The sequence below is a fragment of the Lasioglossum baleicum genome, chromosome 4 (assembly GCF_051020765.1).
Source record: "Lasioglossum baleicum chromosome 4, iyLasBale1, whole genome shotgun sequence".
Classification (NCBI taxonomy): domain Eukaryota; kingdom Metazoa; phylum Arthropoda; class Insecta; order Hymenoptera; family Halictidae; genus Lasioglossum; species Lasioglossum baleicum.
The window spans coordinates 2,873,293-2,896,148 of record NC_134932.1 but is presented as its reverse complement, the minus strand read 5'-3'; the positions used below and the strand labels follow the sequence as shown (position 1 = coordinate 2,896,148).

General features: G+C 37.1%; 1 protein-coding gene across 1 annotated transcript; it reads right to left on the bottom strand.

Annotated features, from left to right (window-relative positions):
* Positions 1 to 20,768: 20,768 nt before the first annotated feature.
* LOC143208466 (uncharacterized) lies at positions 20,769 to 21,988 on the bottom strand. Its single transcript, XM_076422938.1, has 2 exons — positions 21,907 to 21,988; positions 20,769 to 21,283 (listed from the first exon to the last, which is right to left on the bottom strand). Exons 1-2 carry the CDS (start codon positions 21,986 to 21,988, stop codon positions 20,769 to 20,771), a joined length of 597 nt encoding a protein of 198 aa, XP_076279053.1.
* Between the last annotated feature and the right edge of the window lie 868 nt (positions 21,989 to 22,856).

The following is a 22,856-nucleotide window of genomic DNA, read 5'->3' as shown; positions in this document are numbered from 1 at the left end:
CCAGCGCGGGGCCCGTAGCAAATGTGACCAGGAGGCCATATGATTTGCACAACAATATAATAAAAACCAATGAATGACCTTTTTTGTAGCAAAAATATTAGCGGACGATATGTCTACAGCGTTGTCAAGTCTAAAGCACCGACGAGATACTATTAAAGACTGCCAGCCCCTGTGTTATTCCGCGGGACCGGTAAGTGGGCGCGAGTGGGCGCGGGGATAACGGGAAAGTTACAGTGATCTGATATACCACAGCGGTAAAAGTTCCACAATCGACGAGATATTCGTCAAGTTGAAGAAGAATGATATAGTAGAATGCTGACATTACCTATTCTGTAATTGCCTTATAATACTATATATAATTCACTTATTGCATTCTTATTTTCCTTATTATCACCATTGTAATAATTGTTTACAATATAATCGATAGTTTATAGATGTAGGAAAAATGGAAGTAATTACTACGTAATATTCTACAAATGTATTGGAATTTAAAAGTAATTTGAACATTATTGCGTTATATATAAAATAATGATTCTTAAAAAATATTTTGTTATGTTGTGTAATGACAAAATTCAATCGTTCCTATTAAGATCCTTAGTAGGAAACAGAAAATTAATTTTTTTACTTATTTATCCCATACTTGTAATGCTCGACAGCATTATTGACTGCAATTATTAAAGTAGAGGTAGTAACAAGATAAAAGTATTAACTAATTAAACTAATTTTCGACGGCTCCTATCCATACAATGTTATTTAGAGGCAGTATTTCGTATGAAGATATCTAAAAAAATAATTCTATTTGACTCTATACGAATATTTCTTGCACCATATATGACGCTATTTAAAAAGTGCGTGTAACATTATTTTATTTCATTCTGAACTGAACCACTTCCTGAAACATGATTCATTTATGAGTACATTGTGCGACGAGACGAAGAGCTAGCAAACGAAGTCGAAGTCGAAATCTTAAAAGAATAAGGACTCTCCGCGTCTCTTTTTTTCCCGACGCTGTCCTTCTTTGTGTCCGAATCTTGCATCGCTCATTGCATAAGCAAATATCATCGGAATTATATAATTTTGGTATCATTTTCATAAAAAGAAACAAAATTCACCAAATATGTTAAGGAAAATCCTATAAAAAAATAATGATAAATAATTAAGCTTTGTTGTTTGATTAGTAGTCTCACACCGATATACCCGACCCGACCCGTATCATGTTACAATGTTTCACTCCACTCCACGGCGACCGAAGCCCCCGAGCTTCACTTCCCTTTTCTCCGTTCGTCATCATAGAATAGTGTTTCCTGAAAATTGAATGTCTCTGGCCAGACTCGAGTTTTCGACATTTATAGCAAGCTTGCTATAATCTTATCTTATATGCCAAATTTTAGTTTTCTATTTAAAATATTTTGTTGTTAAAACTCATTAATAGTTTTAAATAGTACTTGAATATATTTAAAATGATATTGAAATATTGGAATATTACAATTTGGAATGAAGGGCCTAGCCGGACGAGATAGTCCTTCGAATTATTTAAACAGCCGTTGTGCCATTCAATTTTCGGTCTATTTTCCCCATTTACTTGCATTAATTTAATCATATAATTGCATTTAATTGAAATTGATATTTGAGATTTTTTCCCGATTTTTTGGTTCAAAATGTTAATTACACAAAGTGAAAAACACGCAAAAATTCGACAAATGCAGGTTTTTTAGAGAAATTGAAAAATAGCATTGATCATATTTTTAGACTATCAACATATGTACCAGAACTTTTTTTACGACAGCTCGTAAACGACAAACAGGGACTGAGGTACGAGGCAGCCGACACAGTTCAAAAGGCTGCGTACCGATTACATCAATGCACATAGGAAAGTTTTTTATTTTTCAATCTTTTTTTACGGAATTACCAACGTATTTGTGAGATTCTTCTAATTAAAATGAGCCTAAATACGGCACAATTTGAGCCATATTTACTTATTTAAAGTGTGATCATAATTACCTAATATAGGTTATTATAATATAGGTCATTTAATATAATATATTTATAATTATAAATAATTTAGGGATGTACGGGCCGCTCGATGTTCGGGTTCGAATCGGGTCGGGTCGCAGAAAGTCCGGCGGCGGCCCTTCGATTCGACTTCGAATTCGTCGGGCGGGTACGAAAAGAATAGAACAAGTTCGGGCGGACGACAGAGTTGGGCAAAATGTAATTTCAATTACAGTTACAATTACTTGCCAATTACTGTAATTTGGAATTGCAGAAATACAATTACAATTACATGTAATTGTAATTGGAATTGCAATTACTTGACGAATCACTGTAATTGTAATTGTGGTCCGCAATTACAATTACTGGTTGAGCGAAAGTAATTGCAATTCCAATTCCAATTACATGTAATTGTAACTGTAATTGTTAGTAGCAGTTACAAGACTTACAAGTAATTTCAGCTACCAGCCACAATTACTTGTAACTGCTACTAACAATTACAGTTATAATTACATGTCATTGGAATTGGAATTGCAGAAATACAATTACAATTACATGTAATTGTAATTGGAATTGCAATTACTTTCGCTGAACCAGTAATTGTAATTGTGGTCCGCAATTACAATTACTGGTTGAGCGAAAGTAATTGCAATTACAATTACAGTTACATGTAATTGTAATTGAAGATGTAATTAATTACTCATGTAATTAATTCCTGCCCAACTCTGGCGGACGAGTTATTGCGTTATCCCAGATTCAAATACTCTGCGTTCTTATGACATAGATAATGGTAATAATGGTTTTCTTTCTTTACTTATAACGTGATTTTTAATATACTTGGTTTTTTTATAACTACATTAGGTATATTCGCCAAACGCGTGCTCTTTATTTGTATTAAAGCTTGAATAATGCACGTTTCATGTGAAAAACTTAAAAGACAATATTTCTAGCTTTTTAACGAATTTTCTCCGAATGAACTTAGATATGTATCGATAATATCATTAAAATGTCTTTACGGAAGTTATACAATACACCTAGAAGATTACAATATGGTAAAGTATGGCAATAATTAAAAACGAAATATAAATATAAACATTATACGTATTATATTTCGTGTTTATATTTTATTCTGTATTATCTATAGGCTCTATATAATTAACTTCCCGATTTTATAGGGAAGTTATTGTAATGACCCCGAAAATGGAAAATCGATTTTTTAGCAGATCTTCACGTTTCATGGTCATTGCAGTCATTTTAGACTATTTTCAGCAAAATGTTCGTATATATGTGTGTGTGTGTGTGTGTGTGTGTGTGTGTGTGTGCGTGCGCGCGCGCGCGTATGGCCGTTTCTATGTACTCAAATTTTTCGTTAACGTTTTCAGAAATAGTAACAACGCGATCAGGATGATGAATGATGCAATCGATATGCCCCGCTGTAACTTAGAGCTGATTAGATTTTGGTCCATTTTGGTCAAGTAGTTTTTTAGTTCTTTTAGTTTTTTCGAAAGAAGTTCATTCAACAATGCAATTTATACGAGAGAACCGAAAGTTTCCACCGAAGAAACAAACGTAATTACACAAAAAATTTTTTTTCGATTTCTTTAAAATTAAAAAAAAAATTTTTTTAAATTTTTTTTTGTGCCTTACGATGATGTTTCCGCTTACAATAATCGAAAATTATCCCAATGCAAGAGTGAGTTAATCATCTCTACTCGCGAGAATACATTTTCAAAGAATATCGATGAAAGTACAAAAAAAATTTATATTACAATCTTTAAAAAAACAATCAGTTCAAAACGAATTATTAACTGAGATTAAATTGAAAATTAATATAAACTATATGATAATTATTAATAACATTGATGTTGAAAACGGATTGATTAATGGAGCACACATGCGGAATATTAAAATTTATTACTTTTCAAGAAAATACTAAAATTCCGTCTATATTGTGGTTAGATTTTCAATTGGCCAGAGTAGGAGTGAAAGTAAGAACTCGTTATCGTGATTATATGAAAAATGCACAAATATTGATCAAAATTTTACACCAATAATAAAAATATCGAATCAAGTAAATATGTCGAGTGAGGAAAAATATCAAATCACACGTAGTCAATTTCCAGTGGTTCCTGCTGAAGCGATTACGATTCATAAAAGTCAGGGACAAACATACGAGAAAGTATGTTTGGATTTTAAAAAATCAGAAAGGCGAACTTTACAAATATTGTATGTAGCACTGAGCAGAGTTTCAAAATTGAGCGCAGTTTATATATTTTGGGACAATTTAAATTAACAGTATCGAAGAAAACCAAGATCACTACTGCAAACCCGGATAATGAGGAGTTGTATCGTTTGCGAAAAACTAATTAAGACAATTTATTTTGCAACATTAGTATGCTATAACAAGGAACCAAGCGAGCAACGAGCATACGATGTTGGTTTAATGTGACGCCATATAGCAAACATTTTGATAAGTAGAAAACTATTGAATTTCCCTGAAAACGTATAATCTTCTTAAAACGTACACTTAATAATGATAATAATATACTGCAACTAACGAATCGGGAAGTTCTTTGTGTGGCTCGTGGAGAGTCACACACCAAATAAAAAAAAAACATTAATAGCTATAGGTACTACTAGCCATGCGTACCACTAACCCTTTCGCAAGAGCAGTCCTATCCGCGAGCGAGCAAAGCGAGCGAGCAAAAACAACCCTACTCGCGAGCGAGCGAAGCGAGCGAGCAACAATAGCCCTCTAGTTTTTTATTTTATATGATTTTATTTTAAGTTAATTTCTATTTTATTTTATATTGTATACTATATATTATCTTTTAAGAATTTGTGTAAGATTAATGATAGTTAAGTAGGTTACTTAACAGTTAATAAAAACATCACCCACTGAAAAGTTATCATAACTTATTACATACCACGTTGTAAATATTTTCTTATAATTTTTTCACGTGAAACGTGCATTATTTCAAATTTTAATACAAATAACGATCATGCACATGTCTGCCGAATATACCTAATGTACTTATATAAAAATCACATTATGGACAAGTTATGAAAGAAATACGTACCATTATTATTATTATCTATTTCATATAAGAACGCACAGTTGATTCTCGGGTATCGCGATAACTCGTTCGCGCGATAACTTGTTCTATTGTTTTAGAAGCCGCCCGACAAAGGTGAGTCATGAGTACACTGCGGATCTTTATGCAAAATAAAAAATGTTTGCATTGATTGCACGGCACATGAGCCAAATATAAATTGTATTCTTTTTTTAATTATCCTATTAAGCTGAAACTAATACATTGATGTCCTTAAATATTTTTAACATGTCCACTGCTTTAAATTGAACGTGTACATTTTTGTCATACATGCATAAAATCCGCAGTCTAGTCATAAGCTTCCCGATGTGTCTGATGTATCGCGTACCCGACTCGAGCCCGATATGCGAAAAACCAAGACAAGGTAATAAAAGTAGTGGTTTTTCCCCCTCCCCAAGTTAGCACAGGGTCCTCGATGTCGAAAACTGAGATTCGACTCCCCAGAGTACCCCTAAATGACGTGTCAAAATTTCATTAAGTTCGGAATACTTTCCAGGTAGACGCCTTTTTTCGACCTGCCGACTGGACTATATGAAAAAACTTGACGACACTGAGGAAAATGAAAAATTGAATAACTCCAAGAAAAATGGAAAACTTAATGACTCCGAGAAAAATAAAGAACTTACTGACTCTGAGGAAAATGAAAACTTTAATAACTCTCAGTTAATAAGCTGTCTTCAATGCCTCTTAAAAATGCAATTAATCGCATGTAGCGATTGATCAGGTGTTTCTCTCTCTATATTAAAAAATATTTAAAAATCCTTTGACAAATCTGTTTTGTGGCGTCAGGATACTGCTGTCGATATTCCATCACAGTTTGTATAGTATATATTATTTCTCCACTTTGTTTCTATATAAAATTTTAATATGATCCTCCATTAGTTTAACGCCCCGTTCAGCGGTATCATTGACCACCTTCAGTCTATGTTTCAGTCAGTCTACTTATTATTCATAATAACTTCTTTTTCCGATATTTTAACTGTTTTTCTTTTGTAGATTGGAGCGTATTAATGAATTTAGTTAAGGTAGTAGAGAGACTTCCAGGATTGCAAGATATTCATTTACTCATTTCTCGATAATACAAACACGGGGTTTTTCACTAGTCAAAAACGCTAGATAAAACATCGATCTAGGGCGCTATCTGCCTCAAAAGTCCTATTTTTTCGATTACGAGGCGTAATTTTCATTATTCGGCAGCATGTAGCTATGAAAATAGCTATATGCGCAGTTGTATGCTTCCGAATAATGCAAATTACGCCCCTTAATATCTCTGTCAGTTATGTATATATAAAAAAACTCTTCAAACAAAAGTTGTAGTATATAAGGAGGTGGATATAGTATCAGAGAAAAAATTTTTTTTCAAAGTAATTATTTCAAGTTTTCAAAGTCACGGATGTTTTTTCTATCAACAACTGTTTATGCTACATACTGATTCTTAAAGAGAAAAAAGACAAATTCAACGATATATCATAACGTCTATTTATGTAAAGATTTAAAAAATTCAAAATTTTCAAATTTGCTGCGCCTCATTTTCCCATGATCCAATCGGCCCCAAAATTTTTCCAGATCATTTTCTCAACATTTGTTACAATTCTGGTTTACGGGACAAAAAAATTTCATGGTCGAAAAATTAGGTCCACCCTAATGTCCATATACGTAAATTACGAGAAGCAGTAAAGGGTGCTTAACGTCGAAGAAGAAAATCCTGGTAATTAAAACTTAATATGTACTACATTCTACGTTATTAGAATAATTGTAGTTTAATTATGATACATTTTATATCAACATTTTTTATTTACACTTAGAAACGCACTGTCTCGGAAGGAAATGGACATTCGAGAGAAGCAATAAAATTAGAGCATCATCGCGAAAAAAGATGAGTTTGCAATAACCTCAATATTTTATGAAATTCTATTATAATTATAGTTATGACTGTGTTTTTTTATTATAGGAAGACAGAAGATCAAATAAACTTGTGTATGCTAGTATAAAATCAATTTATATATATTATACAATTTATTTTATTATTTGTTTGACAACTAATAAATCTACAAATTGTTTCATAAACTAAAAAATACTTCCTGCATTTTCGTATTCTCCAATCAGTCCAAATAAATACCATCAACGTGTTCTCATATACCGATTTTTATTAATGCAATTATGACAGTAACAAAACGTTTCTATTTAAAATGAATACATATTTTGAACATAGTTTTAACATTTTTAATTTTTTGGAAGGTTAAAAAATGTAATTAAAAAAGTAATGAAAAATAAAAATTTAAAAAAAATCCTCGCTGCACGGGGACCCGAAGGCTAGCTCCAGATTGCGATTCATACGCTCGACGGCTCGACAGTCGAATTTCAGTTTCGTTTCCGTAAGCCGTAAAGCATGGCAACATGGCAAGTTCTAAAAATAGATTGTGGCTCGCACAAGCAGCGCACACGGATATAGTAAAGGTACGCTGGTGAGTGTAGCGCGCGGGCGCGTTGCTAACACGATACCAATACAGTGTCTTCTGCACCGACGAAATGCCGTCGTTGGCCTCCTGTTTCTCACTCCAGTCAGAATATATCCTAGAGGGCGTAAGAGAACACCGAAAAATTCGAGTCCCGCCAACTCCCGTAAGGCTGGCAGTCTTTAACAGTATCTCGTCGGTGTCTAAAGTACGCAACGTTGTCCGATTATGAGTTTTCAATACATCCGAAAATCATCGGATGAGTGCAATCGCGAAGAGGCTCTCTTCTGCCCGTTCGCAAAAAAAGCGGTAGTTTTAAACGCAAAGTGTTAAACGCTCAAGCGAAGCGGGAGTTCGAAAAGCAACTGACTCTTCGGGTAATCAGCTGTGCCCGAAGAGAAATTTCAAAATATGTTTAAGTCACGCAGATCTACAGAACGTGTTTTTCAAATTTTCAATATAGGACCACATAAAAAAGTTGAAAATGCAACATTTATTTTTTTTCAACAATTCCGATCCATTGCAATTTCTGAAAAAATTTCTTTTCACAACCTATAGTAAACCAATTGCTCTAGCTTTCACAAGAAATTTCAAATCGTATAGTACAATATTGAAACAGTTATCGTCTTTTTTAGAGTGTCTTTAAATTTTTGTTCACAAAATTTTGTATATCGAAATGTAATAAGAAAACTTTAAAAACGAACACATTAGGAAGGCGTAAAAAATAAAATTTTTCAATTTAAGAAACATAAAATGATTCGGCGGGTTTGTCCCCGCTGAATCATATTAAATACACGTAATGCGAATGGAGTATAAAATTTTTTATTCGTGCTAATAAATGCTCAAAAATTGTATTTTATCGGTAACATTGGGTGTTGACACTGAATGGTAATGGCACCGACGAGATACTATTAAAGACTGCCAGCACCGACGAGATACTATTAAAGACTGCCAGCCCCTGTCACCGACGAGATACTATTAAAGACTGCCAGCCCCTGTGTTATTCCGCGGGACCGGTAAGTGGGCGCGAGTGGGCGCGGGGATAACGGGAAAGTTACAGTGATCTGATATACCACAGCGGTAAAAGTTCCACAATCGACGAGATATTCGTCAAGTTGAAGAAGAATGATATAGTAGAATGCTGACAATACCTATTCTGTAATTGCCTTATAATACTATATATAATTCTCTTATTGCATTCTTATTTTCCTTATTATCACCATTGTAATAATTGTTTACAATATAATCGATAGTTTATAGATGTAGGAAAAATGGAAGTAATTACTACGTAATATTCTACAAATGTATTGGAATTTAAAAGTAATTTGAACATTATTGCGGTATATATAAAATAATGATTCTTAAAAAATATTTTGTTATGTTGTGTAATGACAAAATTCAATCGTTCTTATTAAGATCCTTAGTAGGAAACAGAAAATTAATTTTTTACTTATTTATCCCATACTTGTAATGCTCGACAGCATTATTGACTGCAATTATTAAAGTAGAGGTAGTAACAAGATAAAAGTATTAACTAATTAAACTAATTTTCGACGGCTCCTATCCATACAATGTTATTTAGAGGCAGTATTTCGTACGAAGATATCTAAAAAAATAATTCTATTTGACTCTATACGAATATTTCTTGCACCATATATGACGCTATTTAAAAAGTGCGTGTAACATTATTTTATTTCATTCTGAACTGAACCACTTCCTGAAACATGATTCATTTATGAGTACATTGTGCGACGAGACGAAGAGCTAGCAGACGAAGTCGAAGTCGAAATCTTAAAAGAATAAGGACTCTCCGCGTCTCTTTTTTTCCCGACGCTGTCCTTCTTTGTGTCCGAAACTTGCGTCGCTCATTGCATAAGCAAATATCATCGGAATTATATAATTTTGGTATCATTTTCATAAAAAGAAACAAAATTCACCAAATATGTTAAGGAAAATCCTATAAAAAAATAATGATAAATAATTAAGCTTTGTTGTTTGATTAGTAGTCTCACACCGATATACTCGACCCGACCCGTATCATGTTACAATGTTTCACTCCACTCCACGGCGACCGAAGCCCCCGAGCTTCACTTCCCTTTTCTCCGTTCGTCATCATAGAATAGTGTTTCCTGAAAATTGAATGTCTCTGGCCAGACTCGAGTTTTCGACATTTATAGCAAGCTTGCTATAATCTTATCTTATATGTCAAAATTTAGTTTTCTATTTAAAATATTTTGTTGTTAAAACTCATTAATAGTTTTAAATAGTACTTGAATATATTTAAAATGATATTGGAATATTGGAATATTACAATTTGGAATGAAGGGCCTAGCCGGACGAGATAGTCCTTCGAATTATTTAAACAGCCGTTGTGCCATTCAATTTTCGGTCCATTTTCCCCATTTACTTGCATTAATTTAATCATATAATTGCATTTAATTGAAATTGATATTTGAGATTTTTTCCCGATTTTTTGGTTCAAAATGTTAATTACACACAAAGTGAAAAACACGCAAAAATTCGACAAATGCAGGTTTTTTAGAGAAATTGAAAAATAGCATTGATCATATTTTTAGACTATCAACATATGTACCAGAACTTTTTTTACGACAGCGCGTAAACGACAAAGAGGGACTGAGGTACGAGGCAGCCGACACAGTTCAAAAGGCTGCGTACCGATTACATCAATGCACATAGGAAAGTTTTTTATTTTTCAATCTTTTTTTACGGAATTACCAACGTATTTGTGAGATTCTTCTAATTAAAATGAGCCTAAATACGGCACAATTTGAGCCATATTTACTTATTTAAAGTGTGATCATAATTACCTAATATAGGTTATTATAATAGGTCATTTAATATAATATATTTATAATTATAAATAATTTAGGGATGTGCGGGCCGCTCGATGTTCGGGTTCGGGTCGGATCGGGTCGCAGAAAGTCCGGCGGCCCGTCGATTCGACTTCGAATTCGTCGGGTGGGTACGAAAAGAATCGAACAAGTTCGGGCGGACGAGTTATTGCGTTATCCGAGATTCAAATACTCTGCGTTCTTATGACATAGATAATGGTAATAATGGTTTTCTTTCTTAACTTATAACGTGATTTTTAATATACTTGGTTTTTTTAGAACTACATTAGGTATATTCGCCAAACACGTGCCTGCTCTTTATATGTATTAAAGCTTGAATAATGCACGTTTAATGTGAAAAACTTAAAAGACAATATTTCTAGCTTTTTAACGAATTTTCTCCGAATGAACTTAGATATGTATCGATAATATCATTAAAATATCCTTACGGAAGTTATACAATACACCTAGAAGATTACAATATGGTAAAGTATGGCAATAATTCAATGACTCCAAGAAAAATGGAAAACTTAATGACTCCGAGAAAAATAAAGAACTTAATGACACTGAGGAAAATGAAAAATTGAATAACTCCAAGAAAAATGGAAAACTTAATGACTCCGAGAAAAATAAAGAACTTACTGACTCTGAGGAAAATGAAAAATTTAATAACTCTCAGTTAATAAGCTGTCTTCAATGCCTCTTAAAAATGCAATTAATCGCATGTAGCGATTGATCAGGTGTTTCTCTCTCTATATTAAAAAATATTTAAAAATCCTTTGACAAATCTGTTTTGTGGCGTCAGGATACTGCTGTCGATATTCCATCACAATTTGTATAGTATATATTATTTCTCCACTTTGTTTCTATATAAAATTTTAATATGATCCTCCATTAGTTTAACGCCCCGTTCAGCGGTATCATTGACCACCTTCAGTCTATGTTTCAGTCAGTCTACTTATTATTCATAATAACTTCTTTTTCCGATATTTTAACTGTTTTTCTTTTGTAGATTGGAGCGTATTAATGAATTTAGTTAAGGTAGTAGAGAGACTTCCAGGATTGCAAGATATTCATTTACTCATTTCTCGATAATACAAACACGGGGTTTTTCACTAGTCAAAAACGCTAGATAAAACATCGATCTAGGGCGCTATCTGCCTCAAAAGTCCTATTTTTTCGTTTACGAGGCGTAATTTGCATTATTCGGCAGCATGTAGCTATGAAAATAGCTATACATATGCGCAGTTGTATGCTTCCGAATAATGCCAATTACGCCCCTTAATATCTCTGTCAGTTATGTATATATGAAAAATCTCTTCAAACAAAAGTTGTAGTATATAAGGAGGTGGATATAGTATCAGAGAAAAAAAATTTTTTCAAAGTCATTATTTCAAGTTTTCAAGGTCACGGATGTTTTAAAACTTAATATGTACTACATTCTACGTTATTAGAATAATTGTAGTTTAATTATGATACATTTTTTATATTAACATTTTTTATTTACACCTAGAAACGCCACTGTCTCGGAAGGAAATGGACATTCGAGAGAAGCAATAAAATTAGAGCATCATCGCGAAAAAAGATGAGTTTGCAATAACCTCAATATTTTATGAAATTCTATTATAATTATAGTTATGACTGTATTTTTTTATTATAGGAAGACAGAAGATCAAATTGTGTGTATGCTAGTATAAAATCAATTTATATATATTATACAATTTATTTTATTATTTGTTTGACAACTAATAAATCTACAAATTGTTTCATAAACTAAAAAATACTTCCTGCATTTTCGTATTCTCCAATCAGTCCAAATAAATACCATCAACGTGTTCTCATATACCAATTTTTATTAATGCAATTATGACAGTAACAAAACGTTTCTATTTAAAATGAATACATATTTTGAACATAGTTTTAAATTTTTTAATTTTTAAAAAAATTTTTTTTCGAAGCTTCGAAGGATTCGAAGGAACGAAGGGAACTTCGAAGTTCCGAAGTTCCGAAGCTTCGAAGTCTTCCAAGTGCTCGAAATTTCAAAGTCTTCGAAACGTATGAAGTTGTAACTTATGAGTTCCATACCATGTCACGATTTTTGATAAATAAAAATATTAACTTTCAGTCACCGGTGAGTGACACTGAACTTTCCGTTTTGATTTTTCGTAATTAAATTAAATTTAAAAGAGTGCATTCTATTAATAAATTTCGGGATCATCTCACGAATGTACTTAAAAAATAATACTTTGCAAACAAAATTTTAATGAGTTTTATTAAATTCGGTGAAATCGGATATCGCGGATATCGCGGATATCGGATAAATGAAAAGAAAGGGAAGACAGGCTTGGCGCTTGACAAAACTCACGTATTCAGTAGGACTGTAACTTTCCTTCGTAGGTCGAAGATTTCGAAGCTTCGAAGGAAAGTTATAGCCCTACTCTGGAGTTGACCCACGTGCCGGAATCCCGCAGGTGGGTATTTCCAGTTTCCCTGCTCTCGCACCTTAGGTAAATATTTTTTAGGAGGTTTTTCCTTGATATTCGCACAAGCCTTTTCAATCTCTTTAACATCTTTGACTTTGTCCTTGAGATTATCACCATAAAGCCATTCGTCTGAAAGCTAGGGATGCCGATTATTTTCAAAAAGATCGATTTTTCTGAATCGATTATAATCGAAGCTTCAAGAATCGATCCACTAAAAAATCGTTTCCAAATAATCGATGTTTTGAATAATCGATTTTTTTTAGAAATGTCTAAAAATGATAAAAAAACGAAGATCAAAATTTTGTTGCACTCTTTTATTAAAGAAATAAAGTAATAATAATTATTAGACTGCGGATCTTTATGCATTTATAGCAAAATTGAGTATACGAAAATCGAAGAAGTTTCGCGCATGTTGTTGCGCGTCAGCCAATGGTCGCGTGGTCGGCCGAGTACGAGTAGGGAATTAGCCAATGAACGAGTTCCGTTAGAATCATTATGCGCAGTAGAATTGTCGCGTTTTAGGAAAATTTATATAGTTACTTTTGATGCTAATTAGATCTCTTTATACAGTCTCCACAGTAAACACTCCACGGTCTCCACGTACAGTCATACAATTTGCCATAAAAATCGATTATTTTTACAATTTTAGAATCGATTATTTGTAAAAATTGGATATTGAAGTATCGATTCTAAAAATCGATTTATTTTATGAAAATAATCGATTTTTAAATAATCGATTAAAAATCGACATCCCTACTGAAAGCATCGTGTCCACCATTGGTTTGACACTTTTATTTAACTGCGGTGTGATAAAAGATTTTCTTGCCACCGACTGTTGATGAAAAACATCAGTTAAAATCTGACCAGCATGGCTTATATAATCCGTAAAAGTATCTTCACCTAAACCATCTTCTGGAGGTTCTATTAACATAGAAACTGCAGCACCTAAGGCAGCTATGGCTGTGCCCACGCAATTCTGCGTTTCTATAAAATGTTGATCCCTCTTTTTTGTTATTCCTGAAAGCAATGGATTTATTTCTAGATTCAAATTAGGGGCTTCGGTGTAGAAGTCCCCTTTTCTATTATAAAGTTCCAGAATCTGTTTCTTATTCTTTTCTGGAAGACCTTCATTTTTCCATTTCAACCAAGTATTCTTTAGTTCTGGAAGATATTTAACTTCCTTGAATTTGAAATCATTGGGATCTATTCCCAGTATCTGCAGAACACCACTCTTCGATGTCTCAAGCTCGGAGGATTTTAATAACTCTTCTTCTCAACTTTGTCTAAATTCGAATTATTCTCCTTATTTTCTACGTCTGTGAAAATTAAGGAGCAGAAGAATTATTAAGGAGCACTTGTTGTGCAATTGTGATATTATCGTTCTTATTAAACTTAATCACAATAACGTTCTTTTCAAGGTCGTATGGACATTAGCAATCTTTTTGATTTTTGAAGTCGTATGGACCGTAGTAATCTTTTTGATTTTAAAGTCGTATGGACTGGTAAGACCGTATGGGTATCACCTCTCAACTTTCGTGTGGAAAGCTGAGAATACCGAGCGAGACAACCACAATGATTTTACTAACCGATTATATCTTTTGAAGGTAGATTTGGCGAATTCTGCTCTTTTTGTAAATTCGCTAGAGAACCTACCACTTTTGTTAGGTTATCTAACTGTTTCTGCAGTTGATCGAATTTTTCGTTAGTTCTGCGTTTAGAATGACGGACCTGACGTGAACGAGATCTCGACCGCTTGTTCTTCTTGTAGTCTGACATTTTCTAGATAAGGCCTCGTTATAATTTAACTTTTTCTTCGAGCGCTATGCAAAAAACGTTATCGATGTTTCGGCACAACGAAACAATATGAAAATAGAGAAATGAATAGGGACAAGTACGATGGAAGAGCGCCAAATTCAAATTCAATATGCGCTGAACGTTGTGACGTGAAGCATGACAAGCATGACTACAATACTATCATTGAGAACGAGATATTATTATTTATTATTATTATATATTATTATTTTTTAAATTTATTTATTTAATAAATAAATTTTTTCAATCTATAGAAATGTGTTTCGATATTTATTATTTAAAAACGTGTACATTGTTGAAACAATTATTAAAATGAATACTGGCTGACATATAAGAAATACAAAAATTTATTCATTTAAATAATTGTTCCTGTGTGTTTCTGTATGTTTCTTTTATTTTGATGCGTGTAAGCACCGACGAGATAAAGGAATAGACCTGACACCCATTTTGGTGTCCGTCGGTATTGGGTTGCTAGCACCCCATTTCCGTCGGTATCGGTGTGCTAACACCCCGTTACCACCGACGAGATACTATTAAAGACTGCCAGCCTTATGGGAGTTGGCGAGCCTAGAATTTTTCGGTGTTCTCTTACGCCCTCTAGGATATATTCTGACTGGAGTGAGAAACAGGAGGCCACCGACGGCATTTCGTCGGTGCAGAAGACACTGTATGTATCGTGTTAACAACGCGCCCGCGCGCTACACTCACCAGCGTACCTTTACTATATCCGTGTGCGCTGCTTGTGCGCTTGTGCCAGCCACAATCTATTTTTAGAACTTGCCATGTTGCCATGCTTTACGGCTTACGATAACGAAACTGAAATTCGACTGTCGACTACTCCAGAGGCGTCGTCATACAGGGCCTCGCAGAGTTCAACCAAGGCGTCTCCTCAGACGACGAACCAATCATCGTTGAAGAATTGATTCGGGTAGATAAACCTGCGGGACGTCTTTGTCACTTAGTAGAAAGATGGAAATACTTTACTTCAGATAGGTATATTTTAAGCTGTGTGAAGGGTTATAAAATTCCATTTGTGGAAACACCCTTTCAAAAAATTGCCTTTAAAGAGAAAGATCGTTCTTTCGACAAATTAGAAAAAATACAAGGAGAAATTAATGAGCTGTTACGGGAAGGTGCTATAGAGGAATGTAATGAATGTGATGGACAATTCATTTCCTCTTATTTTCTTGTTCCAAAACCCGATGGTACAAATCGTTTTATTTTTAATCTTAAAGAATTGAATAAATTTATCAAACCCCCACATTTTAAAATGGAAGATATTAGATCCGCGTTAAGTCTATTATCGCGAGAGGATTACATGAGTTCTTTAGACCTTAAAGATGCATATTTTTTAGTCTCCATCTACTAAGGTCACAGAAAATTTCTGAGGTTCATATTCAAAAAGAAAATATTTCAATTTGTATGCTTGCCTTTTGGTTTATGCATTAGCCCATACGTTTTTACTAAGTTAATGAAACCGGTTATTAATAAATTAAAACTCCAAGGAATAGTAATGGTTTTATATTTGGATGATTTCTTATTTATCCATGAATCTAAAGTTATATGTGAAGTAAACGTAAAGAAAGCAATTAATTTATTAGAATATTTAGGTTTTATCATAAACTATCAAAAGAGTTGTTTAGTTGCTAATCAGAAATGTAAATTTCTAGGATTTATTATTGACTCAGTTAACTTTTCCTTGAATTTAACGAATAATAAGAAAAACCAAATAGTAGAGCTGGTGAATGAGTTTAAAATCGGAAAGCCATATAAAATTAGAAAATTTTCTAAATTTCTAGGTGTTTTAACCGCGGCATGTCCGGCTGTGGCTTATGGTTTTATTCACTGCAAACGGTTAGAAAGACAAAAATATTTAGCATTGAAATTTAATGGAGGGAATTACGAAGGAATTATTTATATAACTGAATTTATGTTAGAAGATTTTGAATGGTAGAAGATAAATGCACTTATTGGATCGAATCCAATTAGAACGCAAAATTTTGTTATTGAAATCTTTTCTGATTCATCTCTGACAGGTTGGGGTTGCTACTGTAATGGCTCAGAGGCCGTTGGATTTTGGAACAAGCAAGAAAAGAAAAATCATATTAATTATATTGAGCTACTAGCAGCCTTCTTTGCAGTAAAATGCTTTGCGTCAGAATTATCGCAATGCGAAGTATTACTTAGATTAGATAATGTTACGGCTATTTCTTATATTAATAGAGCCGGAGGTGTACAATTTTCACATCTTAGTGAACTTTCATGAAAAATTTGGAATTGGTGCGAAGTGAGAAACATTGAAGATGAGAAACAGTTAAGATCATCGTATATTTCTTCCAGTGAAAATGTAGAAGCAGATAAAGCGTCGCGTAATGTCAATGTAGATTCTGAGTGGGAATTTTCTCAAAAAGCTTTTACACAAGTGGAGAAACAATTTGGTTCCTTTGCAATAGATTTATTTGCATCTAGATTGAATAAAAAATGTAAAAGATTTTACTCTAGATTCCCAGATCCAGAAGCAGAAGCTGTAGATGCTTTTACTATATCATGGGAAGATGAAAATTTTTATGCCTTTCCTCCCTTCGCACTTATTTTGCGAACAATAAGTAAAATAATTAATGATAAAACAATCGGTAGTATCGTAGTACCCTTATGGCCCACACAACCGTAGTATCCTCTTTTTACATCACTCCTCATAGAACCTGCCATTATATTTAATCCTAATTACATGCTATTAATATCTCCTTACAGAGTCGAGAGTCATCCGTTAGCATCCCGCCTTTCGTTGGTGGCAGGAAGGTTATCAGGGCAGCTTTCTCGAGGAAGGGATTATCAGAAGAAACCTTAGATTTGATGGTTGATTCTATCGCAAAAGCGACTTTAAAACAATACGATTGTAGTTTAAAACGTTGGTGGTAATTTACTCATTTAAGAAACTTAGATATGTTTAGTGCAAAAACGACAGATATTCTTACTTTTCTAAATATTCTTTTTAAAGACGGTGCAAGTTATAGTACATTAAATACCACTCGTTCTACAATATCCTTAATTTCTGGATATGATATTAATTGTGAAATTGCGCGTCTTCAAAGTTTGTAACGTGCGAGAAAGAACTGTAAGCAGGCCGTGGGCCGGGTTCGGCGAAGACACTGTGTTTGTTTTTTCCGCGAGAGCGAATCCGGCGTTTGAACCTGAGTGTTGTGTGTGCGGCCGCAGGTGTTCGGTCGAGGCGTCCGAGGCACGTATTGGTCGGGCGAAGTCGGTCGTCGTCGGTCGTAGCCGGTCGTAGCCGGGGAGTAGTAGTCTGTCGTTGGCCGACTAGGCAACAGTAGCGTAAAAATAAAGATTGTTCTTACACAGTTCCTCCACGGATTCCTTCCAGAGTTTTTATTTAAGTAATCCAGTAATTTATTGGTTCTTATTGAACATTAATAAAGATGGGTTAATTCATCGTTTTTTTTAAAGGAGTATTTAAACGGAGACCAGTCAAACCAAAATATGCTACAACATGAGATGTTACCCCGGTGCTTAATTACATTGAAAAGCTGCATCCTCTTAAACAATTGAAATTAAAGGTCGCTGTCGAAAAAGTGGCAACTTTATTAGCTTTGACAACAGCTCAAAGACTGCAAACTCTAGCGTTTGTAACAGACCTGTACCGTACAGAATCTGTTCTCAAATACTGAATCCTGTTCACTTTCGTACACCACACTATTTCACCGTCACGATGTTTCACCTACCGAACCCTGTTTACTCGCACTAGCATTGCACCACGCTCCTGTACACCGATAACGTTCACACCGTCGAGCACCCCGTTCACGATCGATTTCGCGACGTAATCGATTTCAAACACCGCGATCATCGTAACCATATTTCGCGTCCAATCTCTCGCGATCGCGACAGAATGAAACTCGTTGGCAGCGAGCGCACTTTAATCTAAAACTCCACGTGTCTTTATTTATACGCACCCCGTACTTCCTAATCCCGACTATTCTCTCTGCCGTATACGAATCCTGGCGCGGCGAGCTAACCAGCAACGGAGGGAATCCAGATCAAGATCAATCGAGACCGGGAACAAGACCCGTTACATGGCGCCCGAGCAGGTACCTGATGCATTAGTAATTATATCGAGACCTTAACACGTGAAATTCTTTTTTTGAGGTTAACGAGCACTCGCGGCAACGCGCGGACGATTAATACACGCCATCGGGCCAGAAAACATCGAAACGGACGCATAAGTGTGGATTCGGCGCTGCACTCGTCCAATGACGAGGCTCCGCGCCTGCGCACGACGTGCTTCGGAGAAAAACGCTCTCGTGAGCAATTCCGCTCATCTTGTTCGTTATACGATCTCGTACAAGCAACACGTGCTTCTTTTCGCTGTAAACGTTTATCGGCGAAAGTAAAATTTGTTCACCACGTTGTGGTTTGTTGTAACCGTTGGTTTATCATTCGTGATATAGCACCTTCGTGCCATCGTGACTACACAGCGAATAAAGTGTGCTGTTCGGTGAAATCTGTGAACGATTATTTACCTCCCAGAGTCATTCCTTCTAGAAAGACATATTACATGAGTGTGTAGGCTCATGACAATTTTCCTACACTGGTGACCCTGAGTTTAATCCTTGGTACACCAACGTGCGAAGAGACGGTAGATCGTCCAGTCACCTCCACATTGGTGACCCCTTCACCTCTCATTTCCACATAAGTGTGGGCATAATGGCGCTGCATACCATTTCCCCCTAGGTCGTCCCTAGCGAGTGTACTCTCACGAGATTGGCAATCCTGACCTCGTGATGAGAAGAGAAGAGCGATCCGCATCCGCTCTCTTGCCTTCGAATCGTGGATCGAGACAGACGTGTCGTATTACACTGGTCGATCCGCCATGTTGTACAGTATCAAGTTTATTCTAATAAAAGCTTTGGCCAAGCAACCGGAGTTGTCCATATACCAATCAAGTCTTCAGTGAGTGATCTGGCAGATACGCGTGCTTATATTATTCGAATAACCCGCTACAACCTACATAAGCAAGACCGCGAGCGCCATCTTTTGGCTCACCGATCGAACAAAAAGTGTGGGGTCGCGCGTACCACTCCGTAGATATCGCGTAGTGGGGAGCTGCCACGCCTGCGCACCACCACAGACGCCACAGTCGACGGCACGTTGATCGTGCCGATCGCTCTCTTCTGTTCGAACGTTCAATGAGTACAGACGTGAATGATATAGTCAGCGTGTACTCCAGCGTGTTATCAAAGTTTTATAAACGTGTTTGCTCCTGCATCATTCTGATGCTATTGTGTATTCTCAGTCATAGTTCTGACTGATGATTATATTGACCGTCATCGTGATTAAACACTGGTGACTGAACCTCGTTGTAACTCTCAATTTCCTTCACATCCAACACGTGGAGAGGTATGTGGGACTCTCCCAAATCCTTCTAAAAGTCATCATCCATTCTTACATCGGTGATCGTGTACACTGGTAACTTTATACCAGCATTCCCACATTGGTGACCCCGACGTGATTATTTGCCGTCGTCCCACAAAAGATCTAGGTTTTATCCCTATGGTGACCAGATAAGGAAGGCGACCTACGACGCGTTATTGGCCCGAAAGATTGCGATTGAATCAGTAACACTGCTGCTATGTATAATTATTAACAATGACTTTATTAACTGTTACAACTGAAGTCTATACGTGTACACTCAGCAACGGCTAAGGAAAAGCAACGTGGTGTCTGTACAAAGAATCAGAGAAGAAGGAGAATGGCGCCTAGGCGGGAAAGCGCTCTAGGCAGCAACGCAGGGTCGCCTAGAGGGGCGACTCGCTATGCCGCTCGCATGCGGCTATTGCCAGGCGACACGAGCGCCATGGCAATGCGCGGAAACGCATATTGCCCCTACACACTCCCCCCCCCCCCCAAAGGGAAGCGGAAGCATACAAGATTTCGCTTTTTACAAGACGCTTTACAGAAAGGAAATGTTACAAAAGGTGCTTACATGCTAGGTACAAAAAAAACTTACATACTACGCGCGACGCTTACAAAAGAGAAAAACTTAACCTAATGTGCGGAGTCTGCGAAGGTGACTCTCTTGCGCGAGTAGGTGCGTAACGGCGCACTTGGAATCGGTAGCGCGGCAGCGGATGTCGGAGCTTCGAGTCCTTCATTTACAATGTGCGCAGGTTTTAAGAGTTCGATAGAAACGTTACGCGGTGAACCGTTGACTTCGATGGAATATACGCGATCTGAAATGCGCTGGAGTAATCGGTGTGGTCCCGTGTAAGGCCGTTCTAAAGGTCTACGCACGGATTTTACAAGCATGAACATATGCGAACACGACTCTAGTTCCTTATAGACGAAAGTCTTCACGTTACGCTTATGTGCCACAGGCACCGGCTTAACGGCACGCATGTACTGTCGAAACTCTTCCAGGAACGGCTGGGGATCGTGTTTATAATCGTCCATTAGGAAGAGTTCTCCCGGTACACGCAGTGATGTTCCATATACATAATCGGCGGGAGACGCATTTGTATCGAGACGGACGTATGTATTGCTGAGAGCTAACAAGAAGATCCCTGGCAGGAATACGGTGACGTAGGCAAGAATGCGCGCCCGATTGGTTGGCTTGGAGGGGGGCGCCTAGGCTCACACGCAGTTTCGACTAGAGCGTTCTATTGGCCGACGCAGTCACCCCCACTACTCGAGTCGCGAAGAGAGGGAATCAGACGTACCCTAGGGTACTCAGTGAGGGTACTCAACGGCGTAGGCACAAAATTCAGAATACTGCTGAAAAATTGTCATGACGTAAAACTTTCTTATTTTCCTATTCTTATTATAAAATGTTCAAATCAGTTGTGACGTTGCAACGTTTGCGACGTCCCTTCTCCGGTGATTTCGCGTAGGTTCGAGAACGGTAAAGGACCGGACCGCCCTCTAACGGGACACGTACCGAGACAGGATTCGAGAGCGCTCCTCTAAGAGATCCCGATATTATCGAGGACCTCCTAATGACATCTGTCGCGCGTGCCGAGAACGGCAAGTTTCAGGGCCGTATATGGAACGCGCCTAAGGAACCACCGACCGGCCGAATTGTCACGGGAAACGAACAGTCGCCCCAAGGCCAGGAAGCGCCCGACGGAAAAGCGAATGGCCGTTTCGAGAAATTAGAGCTTGGTGCGAGGACACTCGGCAAGCAAACCGGAGGCGCCGCCAGGACAACAGCTTTCGAACATCTCGTCCGATACGGACCGACGGAATACCCTGACGTCGTCTCGCCCCATCGAGGGAGAGCTGCCCCGGGGTCGGTGCCCTCGCAGCCAAGAAGAGGAAGCCCCTCCGCTGGTCAAGTGAGCGATAAGCTCCTTGACCAATTTCGTGATTGCCCGGGGCCCTAGGGCGCGAAGAGGGTACGCTCCTGTGCCGTAGAGTTACGCCGTGGAAACACGCCATAGGCAATTCGGAAAAGCGGTCGAGTGGGGGGAACCGTGTTCGATCCGCTAGGCGGCCGAAAATCGATGGATCACTGTCGCGCTGGCTATCGTACTGACGACACGTACACGCCCTTGTAATAATCGCGAGATCCGAATAATCGTTGCGCCGCGAGTAAAGTCAAGTGTCCCGTGAGGATCCTCGGGAGCAAAGGACTACGTCCACCCGAGCCCAAATCTGCTGCACGCTCTACCGGGAGCCGTTCGATTACATCGGAACGAGAAACGCCACGAGAAGCGGTAAGTCGCACTTGTGATCCATTCGGTATTTTTGTTGCGCGCCGGCTCGACCTTCGTCGTGCGAGGACGAACGCTTCCCGTTCGGTCCTCAATAATTCGCTCGCATTCCTCTCGGAATGCTTTCAGGTTTTCGTGAATATTTCGGGAGAGTTTTCCTCTGTAACTTGCGTGCGAAAGAGTGTCTTACGAGGAGTCGCGTTCGTGAGAATAATTCAATTCGGTATCTTTGCGTTTCTCGAATCCTGTGTCTCCTGTCGAAGCGCGTATTCTGTCCGTCGGCGTTCGATCGCGTAATCGATAACGTACGCGTCGGGGCGATTCACGTGCGGAAGTTATCGCGGCAGTCTCGCAGTTCGCCCGTCATCTGCGCCCGCGTTTCCGAAGTTCGTTGCGAACGAAACGACGGTAATTGCCAGCGGTA